Below are 23,745 nucleotides of genomic sequence, written 5' to 3' on the forward strand. Positions count from 1 at the left end.
TACTTTCTTTCAACAACTTTGAGTTGTCAGAGGATGCTTCAAATTAAGGGCAAGGTCACATTGCCCTGACTTCAGCTGTATTCCCAGAGTTGGCTTGTAGGTTGGTTAGATGGCAGTTTTCCTCAGGGGAAGAGCAAAATAAATGTGCTACTTCGCAGAAAGGTTCTAAAGCCTGTCAAACTCTTCTACCTCACAATGGCATGTCCTTCAATTTGCTCCTACAGATCGATGCCTAAAAAACCAAGAGATTTCCTTACAATACTTCAGTTATTTGAATTTCCTAATCACTCAAAGGTTAATGAGAAAATATGTTTCTTGTTTTGATCTTCACCTTTGAAAAATATTAAATATATGATTTCAATTTCCTATCTTAGAAATCAAGCAGAGCAGGCAATGCTATTCCCTGTTATTCAGACATTTATGGGGGATTGACCATGCTTCCAGGACGGTGCTAAGTACTGCGGAGGCAAAGGGGATGGGAACAGGCTCCTGCCCTCCCTTTGCTTCCCATCTAATACAGGATTCACAGGATCTTATAGAACCTCAGGCCGTGTCCAAAGTGCTTACGTATGCTTGACTTCTACAGGCCCCTTATAAAGAAATGGTTATGCTGGACGGTCTCTGATCTATAAAGGACAGTGCACAAGCTTATAGGTTGGAAGCTCAGCTCTGTCGATTTCAGAAGGCACTCTCAGGGATGTTACTAAATCTCTGAGAACCTTGGTGTTCTGACTTATTTCACTGGACAGTCAGAAGCAAACCGGTAAAGTCTGAGACAGAGCCCACACTCTGTGTGCTTGCTAAATGTGCCTTCCTGTCCAACATAGAGGGCCTGACCATGCCGAGTCCTCTCTTCAGACTATTCTAGAAGGAGAGCGATCCTCATACAGCATGGTACCTGCAGACAGGATCCACAAGTTCCTCCTCCTGTTTCTAGGGCAGCACTTATTAGAGAGAGGGACATGTGAGGAGAGAGTGGCAAGAAGGAAATATTTCTGGGGCTCAGGTTTTCCATAGAAACAGATTACAGAAGGGGTTAAGATCTAATGTCCGTTTTTATTATTGTTTGCTACATCATGAGTTGAATAGGTTTTGGAAGCTAGCCTGGGAACCCAACCCCTAGCTTTAATATTCATATGAAGATAGATACATATATATGTCAATTAATTGTTATTATTTAGACAAATAATATATGTTCTAGGTAAAGGAAAAATTACTTAATACAGATAAGTATAAACTAAAAAATGAATTCCACTTTCCCATCCTATTCTGGTCTCCATTCCCAGACTGACACACCATCCACAACCTCTTGTGCGTCCTGGGAGAGAATTTTTTAGGCGTATCCAAATGTATAAATCAATTGTTTAACCAAGTCACATATCATACTACAGATTCCAAATTCAAGGCAATAAATTTCTAAGTGAAGTTTTGGTCCAACTCTAATCATAAGCTGGGGTGTGACTATTTTCTGTTTAGGAGGGCAAGAAAGTGCACACAAAAACAAAACAAAACAAAACAAAACAGAGAAAAAAGGTCCTATCCATCAGCAGAAAACAGTAAAGTTGTGAACAAAATGTAGACATTGGGAGGATGATGGTTCGGTTATCTGGAAAGCTCCATCTGAGCCTTCATTCCTTGGTGAATGAAGTATGGTCATATAGCAACATTGGCTCTAACTCTAGAATCTAAGGAATTCTTAGGTCCATCTCTCAAGCCAAGACACCCTGCAGATGCTTTTGGGGTGGCTAGAATAGGGCTGTGAGTACTGTGCCCATCACTAACACCCTGCTGAGTTGACAGGGATTGCACCTGGCCAGGCTATGGCCACTGCAGTCTGAGAGTGCCATCATCCTCTAGCCAACTCTGCCCACATGTTGCAGGGCCTGCCTTGACCATAGGCCCTGCTTGGAGGAAAGGACACTGACTGGGCCTGTTGTTGTCTCCAGCCAGTCTTCTCTGACTCTTGGGTCCCCAGGAGCTACACCACTGCTGGGTCACTGAAGAAGAGGAATAGATAAGAGTCTCATACAGGTACAGCTTCTTCCTCCAAGAAATGGGCAAGAGGCTAAATGCCACATGGGGAGACTTTTTTGCGGCTAAAGTCTGTTATCCATTCCCTTTGCAAGAAAGAGCTGTGCAAATTCCATAATAACAAGTCTGAATGATAGCTAGAGGCTGCTGGGATCCGTCCACAGCCTTCCCAACCCCAGCCCCTGAAGGACACCAATTTCAAGCATGAAAGACAGAAAGAAGTGGGCTGAGCCCTCCTTCTGCTTTCCTCTCCTCCCTGACATCGCCCTTTGCCCATCTCCTCAGCAGGTAGCCTTCTGTCTCCTGGAGGCCGTCTGCTAGTTAAGGGCAGAGCAGCGAAGCCGTGTCCACCGCACCTCCTCTTTCCCCCAGGGGAGCAGGAGCAGAACTGATTTAGGAGGGAAGAATGGGCATTAGCTGCCTGCTCAGGCACAGCTCCCCTCTGTTATCCAGTCTCTTATCTGTGTCTTCTTAGCACAGGCCAACCAAGGACAAATGTATCCCCATCCATAAGGTTTCCTCAGAAAGAAATTTGCACTAAAATGGTCATGGTAATAGCTCCAGGGCTGAATCCACCCGCAGGACAATCTCCCCTCCTCCTAGGGTTTAATGCGTGTATGTGTGTGTAATATATATATATATATATATATATATATATATATATATAGTGTGTATATGTATGTATATAAATATATATGTATTTTAAGCACAACCCAACTTCTTTATAATTCCTAATGAGATGGAGAATGAAAACATAGTTGCTTTATTTCCCTTAAATGAAAAACAAAACCTCAGGTAACTCTGTTAAGTGTTTTATAGCTTCCAGAAGAAAGAAACGGGTTCCATGGGAAGAGCAGTTAAACTATCTTGCCCCTGAGAAAGAGTCCTTATCCTTAGCAGAAACAATACAAGCCAAGAGATGATAGGATACGATGTCTGCCAGGATGTCAAGGAGTCATTTGGGTAAAGACATCAAATAATTTCTCCGAACAATCCGGAGGCCAATGCAGTAGGCGCTATGGATAAGCACAAGGGGCTTCATGAGATCCATGAACAAACTGTCCATCCAGCCCTCCTGGATTCCTATTACTAAGTATGAAACAAAGATGAAGATTTAAAAGACTCCTCACTCAACATCGTATCAAAGGAAATAAACTCTGGCTGAGCCAAGAAACTACTGGAAGGTATATATGGACATGAATCAGAATAAAGAACCATTCCAAAAATACACACAGAAAAAGGTCCCCGCAGAGGAAAATCATACACTTCCAACTCTCACTCAGTCGGATCTATTGAATGAAATCAGACAAAATACCCTGTGTTAAGATTAAGGGGTGGGGGGACATTTGCTGCAATTGAAGTCTGTGAATAAACCATTAAAAAAGAAATCCATTGCATGCATGTGAGTCCCTGCTGAGACGCAGAGACCTGCCCCTTCTCGAGTTTTCCACCTGAGTTTCCTGGACCGGAGCCTGAGATGAACTCTCCTTTCAGAGACTGCAAATAATCCACCTGGCCTGTGCGGGGCCTCTCTTCCTCCACCTTGAGATGGTTTTTCCAAAAAGCTATGGCCCCACTAGTGAACATAGCCTAGGTGCTGGAAGGAGCCGCAGAAGCCAGGGCCCTGACATTGCCACTAGTCTTTGGGGCATCTCCCTGATGAGTCTCCAAATCTGCCAGACCGTGAGCGCCTCGGGGCCATGTAAACTGAAATGATGTTTATGGAATTTGTTCAAACAAATGCCAACAGAGAGGACTGTGGGTAACAGATTCCATTGTGTTAGTCTTTTTACCACACCATATGCAAGAGGAATAGGAGAAAAAGAATCAAGCCTCACGGAAAGTTGGAGATGCCAGATGGTGTTGTCCTTTGAAACCAACATACAGGGTGGCTCCGTCGGTTAGGCGACCGACTCCTGGTTTCTGCTCAGGTCATGATCTCAGGGTTATGAGATCTAGCCCCACATTGAGCTCCACAGGGCGTCTGCTCGCAGATTCTTTCCCTCTGGCTCACCCCCCACTGTCTTTCTCTCTCTCTCTCAAAAATCATTAAAGAAAGAAAAGAAACAAACAATCAAGGAAGTAAAATGGACACAGCATAGCCTGGCAACAGGAAGACCTGAGTTCAAAAGTGAGCTGGGCCGGCGTTTGCTGTATGAGTTTGCCTCCCCAAGGCTCAGTTTCCTCATCTGCAAAATGGGGATAGGCAATAACACCTTGATGAGATTTTAGTGAGAATTTAATGTGAAATCAAATAACGTTGGCAGCAGCGCCGGGCACGCCTGCCACCCCCGAAAGAGTTCCTCCTTTCCTTCCTGGCTGATGTTAACACTCTCCCTGACCTTGAGGGAGACCAGAAGGGAAATCTGCTTCTTCCTGTTTCTGCACCCATGCTGGGGCAGGGTCATGGCCTTTCCACCAGGTGTGGGTTCCTGAACTTCCTGCCTCTCTCCGAGTGAGGAGCGTAAGCAGGTTGGGTCCCCTGGGAAGAAGGGAGGACAGTAGGATTCCAGAGAGCTGAGTGAGCACATCTGTAACAGGGAGAAAAGTGTTTTAGGGAACCACTAAGAAAGGATGTGGAGGGCGCCTCTCCTGCGCCAAATCCCCACACAGATGACGTGGCAGCTGGCAAATCGAAGGATCAGCTGGTGATGTCCCAGCCAGACATAGAGCTCTGGCCAAACCCTGGCCAAGCCCTTCTATTGGACGTGTCCAGGACTGCAGACACAGTGTGGAAATGTGTTCCAGACCTTTACAAGGAATTTGAAAAACCACACACCCAGACCCTGGAGGGTGTTTTCAGGAGTGTAGGAAGCAAGAGTGGCAGAGGGACTTTCCTCCAGAAACTCCATTTCACCCCCAGGCATCCTGAGCTCTCCTTGCCAGCTTCCCGGGGGCTGTCCCTCTCTAATGGCAGCCCGAGATGCTCCAAGGATAACACAGAGACAGATGTCGTGTGGATCTGGCCCCGCCTCCAGGCCTATGACTCACCGGGATGACGGAGCTTCCCTGGCAGATAGCACAGTTCTCAGAGGACTCCATGAAGCCAAGAACAAAACCCCAAGGCTTGGACCCCTCCAGGACTTTCTCTGGGACTGCACTAGAAACGGAAAGTCTCCTAGCCCACACTGGTCTCAGAAGTGGAGCGGCCAGTAACAGCCAGTGGTGGGCGAGCTGGTGCAGGGCTTAGGGCATGGAGAAGAGATGCTCAGAAGCAGGTGGGCCAAGGCCTTGGCAGTGGATTAGCTGGAGTGGCGTAGGAGGGTCTTGGATGATAATGCACACACTGCAACAGCACTGTTGATTTTCTGGCCCTGCTCCGAGCCAGTGCTCTTTTCTACTATGACAAAGAAATAACCAGCAATAAAAATCTATAACTGGCCCACCGGAGCCTTAAACCGAGAAGGCAGAGTAGGGAGTGTTGGAGGGTAAAGGGAGGAGCAATGGCTTATAGGACTCGGGGTCAGGCAGATCCAAGTTCAAATTCCCACTCTGCCATTCAGCAGGAAAAGGACCTTGTGCAAGCCTCGTGTCAGCCTCTTTGTGCTGTTTCATTTATAAAACAAGACTAAGGCTGTGCGAATGAATTGAGATCATCTCTTTCTATATGAAAAAGGCTCAGCATAATGTCTGGTGCAATATATATACCTTGACTTTTCCTTTTTTTTTTTTTTTTACTTTTCCTTTTTCTTTCTTTCTCTCTCTCTCTCTCTCTCTCTTTTTTTTTTTTTTTTTTTTTTTTTTTTTTTTTTTTTTTTGGTGATTACTCCAATTCTGAATTAGCTTTGGCCCAGAGGGCTTACCCTTCCTTTATTTCTGAGGGCAAGTTCCCATTTTGGTCCCCTCTCTAGACCTCTCAGTACCTGAGTCCTTTCCCTGAATCCTAGCCCAGGCTTCGGAGAACCACCCCACTACCAGCTGCCCAGAAGGATGTCCAAGTTCAGCTCATTGATTTTCTGTCACGATGCTCCACCCACATACCACCGTGATACCAGACTGTGTCTCAGATGCCTCCCTCATTGCGTACTGATTGTCTGGATGGGGACAGATGCCTATCAGGGTACCTGTCACCCAATAGAGCTAAGTTCCTCCAGTAGCCCCAGAAGCTTATCCCTTACTTGAGAATAGAGACTCCCCATTTGGCGGCTCTGTCCCCATCCTACTAGTCAGCCATGCCCCGAAAACGGTAGATACATGACAGGGTGAACTCACAGAGGGACGCAGTGGTTTGCAGAGTTGGCCACAATAAGCAGCTTTTAGCCCCCACTTTGTCCCAGCGATCCTGACCATGAAAGCCTCTGAAATTCTATGCTGGGGGCTTCTGTCGCCTAGGTTACAAAAGCACCGGCAGACAAAGCAAACCTCCTTCCCTTCTCTCCTCTGCCTGCAGACTTTTGTGAACCAGCCTGGAGCAGGGAAGGAAATGCTAGGGGTGCACTGAACATCCCGGTAAGTGATGCGCTGGGACCAAGGGACAGTTGTTCAAGGTCCAGCTGGGTTAGCGCCGTCAAAGATGGCTCTCGGGGAGGGCAGAGATACCCATGCGACATGGTCCTGCTCCCAGTTCACCCGCGGAGCCCCACAGCCACCCGCCAGTAGATATACACACATCAACCGTTTGCCGGGCTGCTTGCAAAAGGGATGCAGAGGTGAATAAAGCGAGACTCAGCCTCAAGAAGCCCACATACTGTCCGGGATAGTGACTATCACAGCCCAGTGGGGTAGGCGCTGTGACCCGGAATCTGTTAGTTCTGTGGGAGTGCCGAGGCTGCGACTCGTGTTCACACCTGGGTGGGGGGGGCAGGAAGAGACCCCAGAATAGATGACATCAACTGAAACTTTGGGAATTGGGGGGAAGACGCCAAGCAGAAGGCAAGCGTTAGGAACCACCCCTGCAGAGGCTCCCAGTGTATGAGTGCGGGATGTATCCAAGGTGGTAGCGGCGGTCTGTTCAGCGATGGAGGGTTTGTGTTCAGTAGCGAACAGCAGGAGACGGGTCTAGAGAGGCAGGCAGAGGTCTGATCAGGAAGGGCTGTGTGTTGAGCCAAGGAGGTTCCACTATATTCCATAGGTGGTGAGGAAATACTGGTGTAAGAACCTCTAAAAAGTGGCAAGAGGGACAGGGAGACAGGGCACAGGAGAGGACAACTGTTGGCTCTTTGCTCCAAGTTTTCTCCAAGTGCTGACCTTCCCTGTGGGCAACCCCCTCTCCCGTGCTGTGAGCCATAACCTTGGCTGGGGATGTACCTAGATGCAGTGCTGTGTGGGTGACCCCACTTTAGAGACGAGCATGGCAGAGTGTGTCCTAGTGATCCCCATGCCTACCTCGCTCTCAGGTATCCCCACTGCTTGGCACATAGTAGATGCTCAGTATTGGTTGAATGAATGAACAACAATGGGAGGCATAACCTTACTAAAACCTTCACGTGAATGCGTTAAGCTCAGTGGTCTTTGTCTCCCTAGCCACAGAATGGCTCCTATCACCAAAGCAGATCTCCCTTAGATTTGGGGAATGGGGAGGGGGTGGACCCTTAGACCTGAAAGAGGCCCACAGCTCTGTAGGGGGATTGTGGTTCTTACATGTGCGTAAACTATGAAACTGACAACATCCCTATCACTTCATGCTGAACTGTTCTTCAGATGCTACGCAAGGAAAAGGAAGGGACAGGAGCTGACCTACTCTGTTTATCCTGGTTGTATTATCCTCAGTGCCAGTCTCTGCAGAGCTGTTGAGAGGAGAGGAGACAAGATAAGCAGGAATACAGGGGCAACCGGGGGGCTCCATTGGGAGCGTCCCACTCGTGATTTCGGCTCAGGTCATCATATCAGGGTCCTGACTTCGTGCCTGGCGTTGGGCTCCACGCTCAGCCGGGAGTCCACTTGGGATTCTCTCTTTCCCTCTGTTCCTCCTCCCACTCTCACATGCTCCTGCTCTCCCTAAATAAATAAATAAATCTTAAAAAAAATAAATAAATAACCAGGAATACAGTGCCTGACACGTGTTAGGTGCTCAGAGGTGTACGAATAGCCTCCTACCTGGCTAGGGTAAGGGCTCTGTAAATGACAGCTTGCATAACTCACGGTCCTTATCAGAGCCTTATGAAGTAGGCATTCTTACTCTCATGTTAGAGCTGAGAAAATGATAAGCTTTCTGGCCACAAAACTGGTAAGGAAGAAATGTAGGATCTGAACGCAAACCTGCCTGACTCCCAAGTCCACTCCTCTCCCATCCACCTGGCTGCTTTTAAAAGACAAACAGCACGGGGCACGTACTGAGCACAGCTGGGTTGACACAGTGTTTGTAGGAGTTGAGGAGTACCACGTGTATCAGGGACATCAAAAGCAGCCATACCCCCTCTGGTGTTGGCAAAGTGATGAATTCCAGCATGAGACAACCAGGTTCCTTCCTCCAGGGGCCATGTTTCACCGAGGTCCATGCTTCCAGGGGACCCTCCTGTCCGTGGAGATCTCGGATCGAATGGAATCTCCTGAAGGAGATAATAAGCACAAAAACGGGAGATGAATTACCACTGATGCTCTCCTAGGAAGAAGAAGCTTTCTGGGAGGAAAGTCGTCATGTCCGGTTCCTTATGTTTCTTTAGCATGCAGAGATTGTTGTCAAGATTCGCGCATGGTCCGAGTGGAAGATGTTCCAAGGAGGCTGGTTGACTCCACGAATCATGGTTTCCCTCCCCATTCAGTTAACAGATATTTGTTGATCAAACACCACATGCCAGGCTTTGAGCAAAGAACTTAGTGTGTTGAGCTCTGCACGATTTATGGACTTCTATAATTTTAGGATAGGATATAGTAGAATCTCAAGTTCATAAAAATTAACGGGTATATACTTCCATATATGTCTAAAGCACAGATTGGAAAATTTTGGACTAGAAACCTAGAAGGAACTCCTAAGGCATTGGAATTATGAGTGCTTTTTATTTTCTTTGGAATTTTCTGCATTTTCCACAATAAACATGCATTACTCTTACTGTCTGAAAAAGGTATACAATAAATATTATTCAAAAGAACAATACCAGGACCAAGAAGGACCACAGAGGCTGATTTTCTATCTCCCCCTAGAACACCATGATGAGGAGGGCGCTTGGCTTTCCTAAGAAGATCTCTTCACCGGCTGCCTCAAAGAAGTCCAGCCTGGGGAATCTCAACCTATCTCTGGGAAGATGACAGCTCATGGCCGAGCTCTGACTTACATTTCAAAGAGATTTTCATAAAGCTCTGCATGCAGCAGGTTCTCAGCTGCATAACAGAAAATGATGGATTGACTTAATCTAGGAACACAGCAAGTGGGATCTTTACCACATCAGAAGTCCTGTCACCCTAATTAGGATAGGCACCAATGATCATTTGTTGTAATCAGACCAGCTGGCTTGATCTGGTCACTAGAACACTGCGGGAAGTTGCCTGCAGGTTCCCACACTGCCTGACTGACTGCGGACATTGCCTTGTATGCCTTTTGGTTGTCTACCTAGAGAAATATGGTACTCTTAGAAATTGCAACGAAGACCCAAAAATCGCTCAGAAAACACCAGGAGGTACCTAAATTGGGTGCTGGTTCTAGTAGGGATTTGATTTCCATCCAAGCACCCAAAAGTTTTAAAAGGGAATCCTAGACCAGAGGAGATATAGCACAATGCCAGAGTAAAAACCTTGGATTTATCAATAAATCCGGATTTCAGGCCCCTGGCTTGGGAACTACTGGGGGACTGGGCAAACCACTTACTCTCTCTGGCTTCATTTCCTCAATGTAAATGAAGGAATTAGAACCAGATGTTGTCAAAGGTTTGCTCAGCCTTCCAAGACTTGCAGCCTATAATAATATGCTTTACATACAAAGGCAACCCATCCACCCACATCCATGGGTGGAGAAAGCTGTGATATTTATCCATTAGCAAACTGAGACATCAGCTTGAACACGTGAGAGGTGGCTGATCAAGGCTAGAGATAATCTGTGATCGGGACAAGACATGCTCTCTGTGCAAGACTGAAAACATGTCTGGAATGGAAATCCAGTCCTGAGCCATGATCATGCTGACATCACCATTTAATCAAACGACCTAAGTATTCAACATCTTGTATCTTAGCATTATTGACAATAATACTACATCCTTAAAAAGCAACATTGATTTCCAGTAGACTGGTCATTCAGAACCATTTCATTACTCCTTGCAGTATCTTTGAGAAGTGAGTTGGAGATTCTAATAGCTTTCTGTGACAAAAAATAGAGTTGTACTAATGAATTAAATTGTGGTTTTCCCCATCTTGGGGGATGAGTTTCCCTGGGGGCATTCCCTGGCCCCCAGGAGCCAGATTTGTAAGATCTCTTCTGGATGTGTGAGGCTAGATTCTGAATAAATCTGAACTATGTAGGTTCCCATTGTTTCATTAACTTCAACCTAAAAACCCTGCTGGTTTCTCTGATGCTTGAATTTCACACCACAGCTTGGGAAAACCACACACAAAATGTGAAATGAAATTACATCAAACACAAGCATTTTGAGGAAGACTTTGATCAACTACATCTGTCACTGGCATTCTAACATCACTGCTTCCTTCACAGGGAGCCCCAGAGTTGTTCATGAATGTATGGAGCCTGGAAAACATTTTCCAGGCCTTCTCGAAAGTGTTGAACCTCTATCTAAGACTAAACTCTCTCAAAGACTAAGTCCATGAAGAAGAAACTAAAAAGACAAAATGGGGTGAGCAAATACTTTCTCTAAAGGATAAAGTGGGGTGGTGCAAGTGGGAAAGCTTGTTGAAACTCTACAGTTGTAGGATTTGGGAAGCACTTTTTCAAAGAACCATCTGTATTCCCATGTTTACAGAAGCATTATTTCCAATATCCAACATATGGAAACAGTGTGTGTTATTAACGAATAAATGAATTCATATTTTTCTAGATTATCATGTTTTCTAAGATGTATTTTTTTTTGTTTTGTTTTGTTTTTAAAGACTTTTATTTATTTATTTGACAGAGAGAGAAATCACAAGTAGGCAGAGAGGCAGGCAGAGAGAGAGAGGGAAGCAGGCTCCCTACTGAGCAGAGAACCCCAGGACCCTGAGATCATGACCTGAGCTGAAGGCAGAGGCTTTACCCACTGAGCCACCCAGGCACCCCTCTAAGATGTATTTATCTGAGAGAGAGTGAGGGAGGGACGAGAGAGAGAGTGAGAGAGAAACTCTAGCAGACTTCAGCGCTGAGAACAGAGACTGACACAGGGCTCAATACCAGGACCCTAAGATCATGACCTGAACTGAAACAAAGAGTCAGATGCTTAACCCAGGTGCCCCTGGATTAATATGTTTCGTTTACACACACATACACACACACACACACACACAGAGTAGATCTGGAGGGCATTATGCTACGTGTAATAAGCCAGAAAGAGACATTCTGCATGATATCATTTATATGTGGAATCCAAAAAGAAAAAAAAAAAAGTAGAACTCCTAGAAAAAGAGAAGAGAAAAGTGGTTGCCAGAGGGAGGGAGGTGGAGAAAACAGGGAGAGGTTGGTAACAGGGTCCAGACTTCCAGCTGTAAGATGAGTAAGTTCGGGGCTAATGCACAGCAGTAAGAACGAAAGGTAAATATGTGAGGTGATGGGTAAGCTGCCTCCATAGGAAGAATCATTTTACAAGCTACACACGAATCTCCAGTGTATACTTTAAATATCTTACAATATTATTTGTCAATTAGACATCAATAAATCTGAAAGAAATACATAGCAAAATAAATAGAAATATTTATTTTATAAATAAATCATAAATTTTTATAATAGATTTTATTTATAAATAAATTTAAAAATAAAGAGAAGAACTAAACCACCTGCACCATGGGACCCTCGGGTCTACAGAATACCAGGATACTATGATTACATAATTTATCTTTCATATCGGTTGATTGAACAGATGTGTAAATGACAGTGACCGGTGTGTGCAAGGACCCTCGTCAGGTATCAGATACTATTAAGCAGGTAAAGGAGACCCCCCACCATGAGTGGTGTGGGGCCCAGGGGACTTTTGGACCCTAGGAGGTTAGCGCTCTGACTCCCCGATGACCTTAAATGGACATGTCCTCCTCTCTTTTCAGAGCTGCCTCTGGAGCAAGACATCCCCCTAGCTGCCTGAGCTGGAAACAGGCCATCCTTGATAGACAGATCGCTTCGCCCCTTGGATCAATCACCACACTTTATCCATCCTAACTCTCAGATGTCTCAAGAAGACATTTGCTGGGCACCTGGGTGGCTCCAGCTGGTTAAGTGTCTACCTTTGGCTCAAGTCATGATCCCGGGGTCCTGGTTAAGTGTCTACCTTTGGCTCAAGATGGTTAAGTGTCTACCTTTGGCTCAAGTCATGATCCCGGGGTCCTGGGATAGAGCCCACATGTGGCTCCCTGTTCAGCGGGGAGCCTTCTCCCTTTCCCTCTACCTGCTACTCAACCAGCTGGTGCTCTCTCTCTCTCTGTGTCAAATAAATAAATAAATATTTTATACTCTTATACTTATATATATATATAAGAGTTCATTCCTCCTGCCTCACCTTGCTGACTACAGATTGTCCTTTCCGTCTCAGAGTTGCTGTGCTCCCCACAGACTTCCTTGTGCTTGCCTCCTTCCAACATGCATCACGTGCTGTACTGTATTTGTCTGTACTGTAATGGTCTTTTAATACAGAGAGTTGAGTCCACAGCTCATGCACCTGAGAGCAGAGACCCTACTCTGAATCCCCAGCAGTGGGAAGAGTGGCTGTCCCAAGGCAGGTGCTCAGTCTCTGTTGGTCGAACAGATCTCCGTGACACACCTTCCTTTGGCAAGTGCTGTCTGCAACCCCACCCACCTCCTCTGCTTCTTTGGCAATTGCTCCACGTAAAAACCACACCTTCTCTGCCTCTGCTTCCTGGCCCCATTCTGACCTTCTCATCCAGTCTAGCTCGCGGAGATTCTCCCACTCACTCTCCTACTTGAGTCTGCATTCTTGCTCCTCTGCCCGGCGTGCCATCAGAGCCCCTGCCCTTCGTACACCTGCCTCCCTCCCCACGCTTGGGCTGAAACCGCACTTCTGATTATCTGCAGGAGACCTGCCCACTTAATGCAGCCGAATCACACCCAAGACCTCTAACCAGCATCTCTAGGGGCATGGCTGGCAGTGGGGCTAGATTTAGAAATACAAATTCAAAAGAACCTCAGCCATACCTCGACTCTGCCTTCAATGCTATAGCACAGCTCCAGCTGCAGAGAAGGAATAAGTGACATAGAAGTGCCGTATGTGGGGAACTACATAGCACACTGCATCTTCCAGATAGCCCAGCAACCAGGGGCTGTAAGGAGTATGAACGCCCTAGCAGCAAGCAAGTCCGCTGATGACTTACACTACCAATCAAGATATACATAATTACACTAATAAATTGAGATATAGACATACATATTAATATAGATACACAAAATTAGTTCATTTATTCATTCGATATATATTTACTTGGTATCTCCTATGTTCTAGTCACTGTGCTAAATGCTTGGGATAGAACAGGGTAGATAGCTTTCTTCCTTCAAGGAAATTTCGACCTTGTCAGGGAGACAAGTACCTGGCCATATCATTAGAGAATAAAGTAAAAATCAAACATAAAGATATGCACAAGGTAAACCAAGAATTAGCAAATAATAGAATCTAGAATTTGGTAGGGATCGCAAGACCTTTAGACCAACCCTTGCCTTGTGCCCGGCTCCCTAGTAGCCATATCCCCAGCGCATACTTAAATACTACCTGTGGGAAGGATCGTCCTTTCTTTCCAGGCAGCCCATCATATTTGTGAATGCGTTTGTCAAGCACTTCATTTTTAAATTCTTAAAATATTAATATTCATCAACAATCCTCCATACTGCAGAGCTGTTTTCAGACTCCTACTCTTTCTTCTGGTCTTCAAAATCTGCATTAAAAGGAAACACTCTTCCAGGAATGTCAAGATTTTTACCCCTGTTCAGACGCTCTCCCAACTCTTGCAGATCTGGATCTTCTTCTTCAACAAGTCACGATCAGAAGGAGCCTTCCATCTTGGTTATGAGTAGAAGGTGTAAGTCTATTTTGTCACACCCAGAAAACAAGCCAAACAACTACACTGAAGTGCAAGAGAGAAGAGGTCCCGTGATGGGATTTTCCTTCTCAACTAGAAATTTCTAGCTAACACCTCCGCTATCTAGGATCTAGGTGTCTTAGTCAGTTTGGGTTGCTATAACAAAGTGCCACAGATTGTGTGGCTTATAAAAGCCAGAAATTTATTTCTTATAGACCATAAGGCTGAAAACCAAAGCTTAGGGTGCCAGCACGGTCAGGTTCTGGGAGGACTCCTTTTTGGTGGCAGACTGATGATTTCTCATTGCATCTTCACGTGGCAGAAGGGGCTAGAGAGCTCCAGCCTCATGACCCAATCACATTCCAAAGGCTGCACCTCCTAAGACCATCACATTCAGGATTAGGACTTCAACTTGCCAATTTGGAGGGACACAAATATTCAGTCTATTGTACTATGCCATCTATCAGAAAAATCCAATCACCAGCAGCCTGATGGACCACTGTAGCCAAGAGGGCATTCTCCTCTTGGGCTCCAAGAGTTTGGCTCTGATCAGTTTCAATTTCTAAATTTGGAAGGTTCTTATCTTTCCATCTCCAAATAAACACATTAGTGTCTACATTTGGGTTCTTAATACTCAAGAGATGAAATTCAGCAGCATATACAAGACTCTTATGCTTGGGGGAAAAAAAAAGAATGCTCTTAAGTATCCATTGTGTAAGAAAATACCTCTTTACATGAATAAAAGGGTATGAAGTGCTAGAGACAGAGTTTTCCTCTGTCTGAAATGGCTGATGTTTAGAGAGTGGACACGATTCTTCTGGGATTCTTATTTATTTCCAGGTATTCATACTAGCTTTGTAGAATTGGAAAGTTGGAGTACCATAAAAACCATTATTTCAAATTGGCTCATCCAACTAGGCAGAATATTTGTGACTGTATCATGGAATTTACTGGTGTTAATATTTTAAATACTCCAATAAATAATTTATGCTACTACTCTCTAAGGAGCTATGGCAACAAGCATATTTTTAGGAAGCCTAATGAAGTTATAACATTATGAGGCTCTTTGCGGAACTCTTAGTGACTTGGGCTTTTCATCTCTAAACTCACAAGTCCCTTCTACCAGGAAACCTTCCGAGGCAGAGTTATTTCCTCCTCCTTTTGTGCTTTGCAGAACTTTTTATATTCCATTAGGACAATGCTTTTCCGTGGATGATAATACTCTCTTGACAAGATAATTGCCATGTCCAGCAGGAGATAGTTTCCTTTGGACAAAGTCATGTCTTATGCCCCTTCCATTGCTACCATCCAGCCAGTAGCCCCATGCCTGGCCAGACATGAGGTCAGGCAATGCTTGTTGGGTGAATAACATTGGCATACCTACAGCTGGGAGACTCCAATGAGTCTGTGCCTGCAAACCCTTCACATAACTCAGGTTTCTATCAGCAATCACAACAAAAGGTCTGTCCCCATATTCTGCCATCCAGGCAGCGCAATGCCCCTGTATATCCCGATGGAGTAGGAAAATCGAAAATAAATCTTTCATGAAAATTGGGTTTTCACGTAACTTGGGTTTGTTTCTTCACTTAGTGACCCTGGACAAACCACTTCATCCCCTTGGAGCTCAGTTACTCTAACGTGTGAAATAGGGTTCAGAGAGCCCATTATTCTAGCTTTCACAAGGTTTTGGGAAACTTGTACGTCAATTCAACAGTCACCAACCAGTACGCAAACACATAGCACTGTCATCATTCAACAGATTTGCTTAGAGATATCACTGCTAAGCAGCATAGAATTCCAACTTGTAGTTGCCCAGCTCGGGAGGCAGTAGATCTTTACAGTCTAAATTGGAGGTAAGAGATAAGACTTTGGGGACAGACGTAGATCTAAATCCCAGGTCCCCCATTTCCTAGCAGCGATCAGAGAGCAAGGTATACAACTTTCTTGAGCCTCATTTGCCCCAGCCCTATTAGGGGATCGCAGCACAGCTCTGTGGGGTTGTTGTAGGATTTTTTTTTTGAAGATTTTATTTATTTATTTGTCAGAGAGAGTGAGCACAGGCAGACAGAGAGGCAGGTAAAGGCAGAGGGAGAAGCAGGCTCCCTGCTGAGCAAGGAGCCCGATGTGGGACTCGATCCCAGGATGCTGGGATCGTGACCCAAACCGAAGGCAGCCTCTTAACCAACTGAGCCACCCAGGCGTCCCATGTTGTAGGGATTAAATGAGACGCATCTGCAATGTACCTACCATAGATCCTGGCCGGATCTAATACAATTCAATAAATGACGACAGTAGTTGGTTTTATTAAAATCATTATAAATTCCTGAAGCAGATACACTTCCAGAAGTGACTCAGTCCCATCTGCAAACTTCATTCCTGGGGGAAACAGGATGAATTGTGACGGGCCATTAGGAAGCAGTCATCTGTCCCCAAATCCAGGCGGCTGGCTGGAACGCACTTGCAGGAAAAAGACGCGTGTGAAAAGTGCCTGAGAGTACACGTGTGAGACATCTGCTGTGTGCTGGTCCCAGAAAGGAAGAGGGACAATGAGGCAGGAAGGAGCAAGCGAAGCAGAGACGCAGAGAAAGGGTCCATAAGGACTTGCCCAGGCAGAGCCATGAACAATGCCACCTGGATGTGGGATATTGGGAAACCATAGGAGAGGATTAAGTGGTTATATTTGAGAGCAGGAATTGGGTTGCAGTTTATAAGACTGGGAAAAAAGCCAGAATAAGACAGATTACCACAGCTCTGATGATGAACCAAACTGCCACAGCTCTGAAAACCGGGTATTAAAGGGGACCCCACCGCAAAGATATGTCTTTCATATACAGATCTTTACATGCCTGTGCAAGGGGGAAATGTCAGAGTCACCATCTCTTTATTTTTATATTTTTAAAATATTTTATTTATTTATTTGACAGAGAGAGAGAGAGAGGGCACAAGCAGGGGGAGCAGCAGGCTTGTCAGGGAGCCTAATGCAGGACTCTATCCCAGGACCTCGGGGTCATGATCTGAGCCAAAGGATGACACTTAACTGCCTGAGCCACCCAGCTGCTCCTTGGAGTCACCATCTAATCCAACTGTCTGTGAGAAAGAAAACATGAGCCACGTGTATAATTGAAAACTTTTTTCTAATAGCCACATTTAAAACAAAGTAATAAGACAGGTAAAATTAATTTTAGTAATATTTAATCCACTATATTCAAAATAGTATTTCAAGAAGTAACCCGTTGGGATGCCTGAGTGGCTCAGTCGGTTGAGCGTCTGCCTTTGGCTCAGGTAGTGATCTGGGGGTCCTGGGATCGAGCCCTGCATCAGGCTCCCTCCTCAGCGGGGAGCCTGCTTCTCCTTCTCTCACTCTGCTCAAGCTCTCTTGCTAGCTCTGTTCTTCTCTCTCAAATAAATAAATAAATAAATAAAATCTTAAAAAAAACAAACAAACATGTCTTCCGTATAACAAAGTACTACTGACAACATTGGATTTCTTTTTTTCATACCAAGGCTTCAAACTTGGCACAAGCCACCCCTGGAGGGCTCTGCCTCCCGCCAGGGCACAGACCTAATTCCAAGGGAAAATAAATTCCATTCTCCTGAATTCCTGGGCTGTTAAGACCTTTTAAAAGCCCAAATAAGTAGAGCTAAAAAAGACCTTTAGGGATATTCAGAGTGCAAGGGCCACAGACCCATTCCTGACCTTGCCCCTTAGCACCTTGGCTTGAATTGATGCAGCTCCATCCTCCCATCCAGCCTTCACGGAGCACTCATAATGCTTGGCCTGTACAGGGGAATCATGATCCATGTTCTCTGCACTCTCCCACTCTAAGGAAACTCTCACGCACTCACTTTTCCTCTCCATGCCCTCTCTGGCTCTGGTGAGCAGGGGTGGGCGGGCACACGACTCCATGAGCCATTCCATCCTTCTCTGTGGTCATCTGGTGTGAAAAAGCCCGCCCGCCCAACCAGGGACAGACCATTGCGGGCGAGCTGGGTCAGCTCCTCCTTCGGGAACACAGAGGCATAATCAGCCAAGGGACGGGGAGAAGCATCCGAGGAAGAGGCACGTAAGCCGCGGAGCTACGGCAATATTGGGTTTCCAGTCAATCCTTAGGCTTCCTCAATTTCCTCTTTGATCTGTTTCCCAGATTCGGCTTCCAAAAGTCATTTCATTTTAACAAAGCAATTCTCCAGATGAAAGTATTTTGAAAGTCTCCTATGGGAGGGTCTCCAAGGAACCCTGGCTCCTGGAGCTCTCTTGGAACCCTCCAGAACCAACCACATTCTGGGTTCCTAAGGCACAGCTGTTGTGGGTTTTTTGTTTTGTTTTGCTTTGTTTTTGAGTTTCCATGAGATTCTTGTATCTTTTATGGTCATAATGATTTTAAAAGAATCTCTTATGTGTCAAGAAAACCTGAAGGAGTCTAAACTTTGCAACAAAAAGGCCTACCACAGAGATGGATGCTTTCACACACATTTAACCAAAGCTCTTTTCCACCACTCCCCTCCACACTTGTTTGCACTTGGTCTCATGCCAACACTTAGCCTGACAGAGAAGTGATAGATTACTTTGGGTTGCATTCCCAAGTAATTATATTCTGAAAAAGACCTCATCATGGTGGCCTTCTGGGGACACTTTGAGGCCTCATATCATCTACAGCAATGGTTCTCAACTGTGACTGAGTATCAGTCACATAAAATATGTTGATGCCCAGGCTCTCTCCCAGAGCTATGAAAACAGAACCTCTGGGGGCAGGTCCCTAAACATTTGTACTTTTTAAAAACTCCCCAGGTCATTCGTATGTGGAGTGCTGATTGAGAAACACTCAACACACAGAATATGCCCTTATTCAGGCTTGGGTTTCTGGCAGAGAAAATCATATACTGTCCTTACTTATGATGGAAATGCAAATTTTTTCAAGGATGCATAAAAAGTAAGGAATGATGCAAAATGAAAAGTAAATCTCACTCATCAGTAGACTCACCAATAGTTCCACTCCCTAGAGGTAATTATTACAGGATCTAGTGTGCCCCACCAGGAGTTATCTGTGCCTATGCAAATACCTACTTAGTGTGTGTGTGTGTGTGTGTATGTATGTACACACATATATACATATGTGTGTATACATATATTTCTATGAATATGTTAATATACATACACACTCACTTGCATGCCTACACAAATACATACATGTCTTTTCTTATTGTGGCTGCCTTTTTCTTCTATTAATCTATCTTGCTTTTTAACACAGAAACTATTGATAAGGAAAAATAATGACAGGATTTGAGAAGGTACCTACTTTCCATAATACAACAAATTGTAAAGCTAAAGTAACTAAAACAACATGATTTTGTAGGTGGAGTAAATTATTTATTTGCACAGATTAGGAAGTTTCAAAAATAATCAATGAAATTGATTTGGCATATGGGAAAATCGGCATTTCAAGTCAGTGGGGGAAAAGATAGACTATTCAACAAAGACTATGGGGTTAATTGGCCATTTTTTAAGGTGGACTCCTATTTCACAGGGTGTATAAATTCAAGATCAAAATAAAATAAAAGATCTAAACAATAAAAGAAAATCCATAAGCATATTAGGAGAAAATTTTATCCTGGAGTGGGAAAAGTTTGCTAATGTATGAAATCTAGAAGTCATAAAATAAAGGATAGACAGATTGCACTACATAAAATCAAAACTTCTCTAGAAAGAAAGACACAACAGAGAAAAGTACAATAAAAACTAGTGAAGGAAAACAATATTTACCACATGTATAACAAGATTAATATCCAGACTATAAAAGAGTTTCATACAGCAATAAGAAAATGACAATCAACAGAGACAAGCAAAGCTATAAACTGATGATTAACAGAGAAACAGACATGAACTATAAACATATAAAAACACATTCAACCTCAGAATGCAGATTAAAACAATGCTGACTTTTTTCACTCATCACATTGTCCAAGTGTTCTAAAGCATTGGTTAATCTCAGGAGATGGTGACTTTTTGAAGAAATAGGTATGCTCGCATTTTGGTAGAAGAATAAATGGAGAGATCTTTTGAAATGGCAATTTGGCATATTCTGTAATGAAAGTTCATGTGTCCTTTGATCCAGCAGTTTCACTTCTAAGTATCTATCCTACAGAATACAGGTATAAACAAGTGAACCCCATGATCTCTAGAATGCAGCATTCCTAGTAACGAAAGAAAAAGAGAAACACTATAATGTCTCTCAATAAAGAGTTAAATGAAATAAGGTGTAGCTACACTGTAAATCCTATGCAACCATTTAAACAAATAAAGTGACTCGGATAGTCGGTATGAAAAATCATGATGATGATATCAACTGTAGACAGCCAGGTGCAAAACAGTTTGTATAGAGGATCCAATTTGTATAAGAAGGAAACACACACACACACACACACACACACACACACACACACACACTTGCACACACATGCACACTTCTAATCACATAATCTATTCCTGGAAGGAATAGTAAACTTTTCATAGAGATTATTTCTAGGGAAAGAAGAAAGAATGATTTTAGGCATGGGAGGGTATGATGATGTTTAACGTTATATATGTTTTATGTTTTTTATATTTTTACGATGCCTGTTAATTTTGTACTTCTTTTGTAATAGAAAGAAGCAAGTCCTCTCATTTTTAACGTGTGCCCCTTAAATTGGGGGCTTATCATCCCTTCTTAAGTTTATTGGCCATTTGCATTTCTTTTCTTCTGACCAGCATGTTCATGTACTTGGTCCATGTTTACTTTTTTTCTTATTGATATACTATTTAAATTTTAGGAAATTTATATTTAGGAAACAATATTCTACTATGTTACATAGGTACTGCAAATAACTTTTCTGTCTGCCATTTGAATTTTGATGTCATTTATACGGTTTTCAACTATATGTTGCAAATTTTCTGTATTTAAATATACCAGTCTTTTTCTGTATAGTGTTTGGGTTTGGTACCATGCTTCAACACAAACCTGACACCTTATACAAAAAATTATCTTAAAATGGATTATGGCCTTAAATGTAAAACTATAAAGCTCCAGAAAAAGATAGGATAAAGTCTTTGAGGACTAGAAGCAGGCAAAAGTTCTTATACTTTGTACTAAAAGAATAATCCACAAAAGGAAAAATTAATAAGTTGGCTTTCGTCAAAGTTAAAAACTTTTGCTCTATGAAAAATCCTATTTACAGAGAGGGAGGAAATATTTGTAAACTGCACATCTGAAAAAGGACATGTCTCTAGAATATATAAAGAACTCACAAAACTCAACAGTGAAAAAACAATCCAATTAGAAAATGAACATAAAACATTAATAGACATTTCACTGAAGAAGATACACAGATGGCAAATAAGCACATGAAAAGATGTTCAACACCATTACCCATTCGAGAATGCAAATTAAAATGACAATGAGATATCATTACAGACCTATTAGAGCAGCTTAAACATAGTGCTAACACCAAATGCTGACGAAGATGCAGAAAAACTCCATTACTCACACATTGCCGGTGGTAACGCAAGAGGCCATGGTCACTCTAGCAAACAATTTGGCAGTTCATTTTCAAACTAGAAATGGACTTACCTATAAGACCTGGGTACTACACTCTCAGGCTTTTATCCCAGAGAAATGACAATTTACATTCAGGCAGAAACTTGCACATAGATGCTCATATCAGCTTTATGTGAATGACCCCAAGCTGGAAACAACCCTAATGTCCTCTGGTGGGTGAATGATTAAACAAACCGTGGTACATCTGTACTGTAGAATACGACTCAGCAATAAAAAAAAAGCCAGCTATTGATGTAACAACCTGGATGGATCTCAGAGACCTTATGCAGAGTGGAAACAGTCAATCTCATGCATGTAAACAGTGCATGATTCTGGGGGTGCCTGCGGGGCTCAGTCAGCTAAGCAGCTGCCTTCAGCTCAGGTCATGATCCTAGGGTCCTGGGATAAAGTATTCCTTTTTCCACTCAGAGGGGAGCCTGATTCCCCCCTTTCTCTTTGCCCCTCCCCCACTCCTGCTCACACTCTCTCTCAAATAAATAAATAAATCATCTTTAAATACCGCATGATTCTATTTATGTAATGCTCCTGAAATAAAATTGCAGAGATGGACAACAGATTAAGAGCTTCAAAGGACTAGGGGTGGAAGGTGGATTCAAAGGAGTTGTAGAAAGAGAGACTTGTGGTGACGGTAAGGTTTTGTATCTCGACTGCTGTATTAGTTAATGAAATTAACATGACAAAAATTACATGTAATTATATACATGCACACAAATGAGTACATGCATAGCTGATAAAAACTTATGATAAGATCTAATTGGTAAAGTCCCTGGACTGTGCTGATGTCAGTTACCTAGTTTTGGCATTATGCTACAGTTATACAAAACATTAACACTGAGGGAGGCTGGCCCAAGCAAGCACACACTCACGAATCTATAAATATTTCATAAGACAAGTTTTTTAAAAAAACACACAATTCAGCTATTCTTTAACAGAATGTTTGCATTATTCTTTGTTTAAAAAGTCCACATGACTGAACTAACCATAAATTTCATGAGACAAGTCCGCCTAACGTCAGTGCATAGATTAAAGTTTTAGTAACTCTTATTCACCAAGTATAAATAAAGCACGAGGACTTAACACTCAGATTTTGCTCTTAAAAATCATACTATCCAACACCCTGACTGTTCTACCAAAGTGGTGGCGTCTAGAAACAGTATCCTTAAGATTTCTGGGATCAGGATCCCAGCATAAGTCACCCAATTTAATTTTGTCCTTAAATAGAATTTTAAAAATAATAACAGTTAAAATGTACTGAGCACTGTGAGCACTGAACGACTCAAGTACCTATTACACAGCAGAAGGTATGAAGAGGACTCACAAGACATGAGAAAATACGGTCTTGGTTCCTACTTCACACTTAAAGGAGAAAAAAATGCATACTAATGCTTTTTAAGTCCTTGGAAGTTTATCTGGGGGACAATAAGAAAAAATGGTCAGGTCACCTGGGTGGCTCAGTCTGTTAAGTGTCTGCCTTGGGGTCAGGTCATGATCTCAGGGTCCTGGGATCAAGTCCTGCGGTGGGCTCCATGCTCAGAAGGAAGTCTGCTTGTTGTCCCTCTGACCCTCCCCCGCTTGTTCTCTCTCTCTCTTTCTCTCTCTCTCAAAGAGATAAAGAAATTTTTTTAAAAAAAACAAGAAAAATGTTGGTAGAGTATTCCAAAAATAGTCTAATTTGAGTATTTATTGAATTCTTACCCTGGGCACCTGTTGTGTGACTGATGGACCAAAGTGCAGGGCTTACCAAGGAGGCCATAGCTTTGGAACTTGTCACAACAATGCCACCTGTGTGACTCCAACACTATTGCTCCTACTACTGTTAACTGCTGCACATTCCGCATGTCTTTAGGTTTCTACATACATCATCGCATTTAATCTTCACGAGAACATTGTGAGATGGCATTATTATCCAGATTTTAAAGATGGAGAGGCTTAGAATGGAGATGTCAAGATGCTTTCCCAGATCAGAATTCAGATTGAAAACCAGGTCATCTGGGACGCCTGGGTGGCTCAGTTGGTTGGACTGCCTTCGGCTCAG

At 43.6% G+C, this 23,745-nt stretch overlaps 1 protein-coding gene across 1 annotated transcript in view; it reads right to left on the reverse strand.

The window, feature by feature from the left end:
* The window catches only part of AMOTL1 (angiomotin like 1), a 151,885-nt gene that overhangs the window by 116,207 nt on the left and 11,933 nt on the right, over positions 1 to 23,745 (reverse strand). The window contains exon 3 of the mRNA XM_059186206.1: positions 8,384 to 8,519. Within this exon, the coding sequence (XP_059042189.1) occupies positions 8,384 to 8,519 (136 nt within the window). The remainder of the gene's footprint in view (positions 1 to 8,383; positions 8,520 to 23,745) is intronic.

This window comes from Mustela lutreola, chromosome 1, assembly GCF_030435805.1.
Source record: "Mustela lutreola isolate mMusLut2 chromosome 1, mMusLut2.pri, whole genome shotgun sequence".
NCBI classification, from domain to species: Eukaryota; Metazoa; Chordata; class Mammalia; order Carnivora; family Mustelidae; genus Mustela; species Mustela lutreola.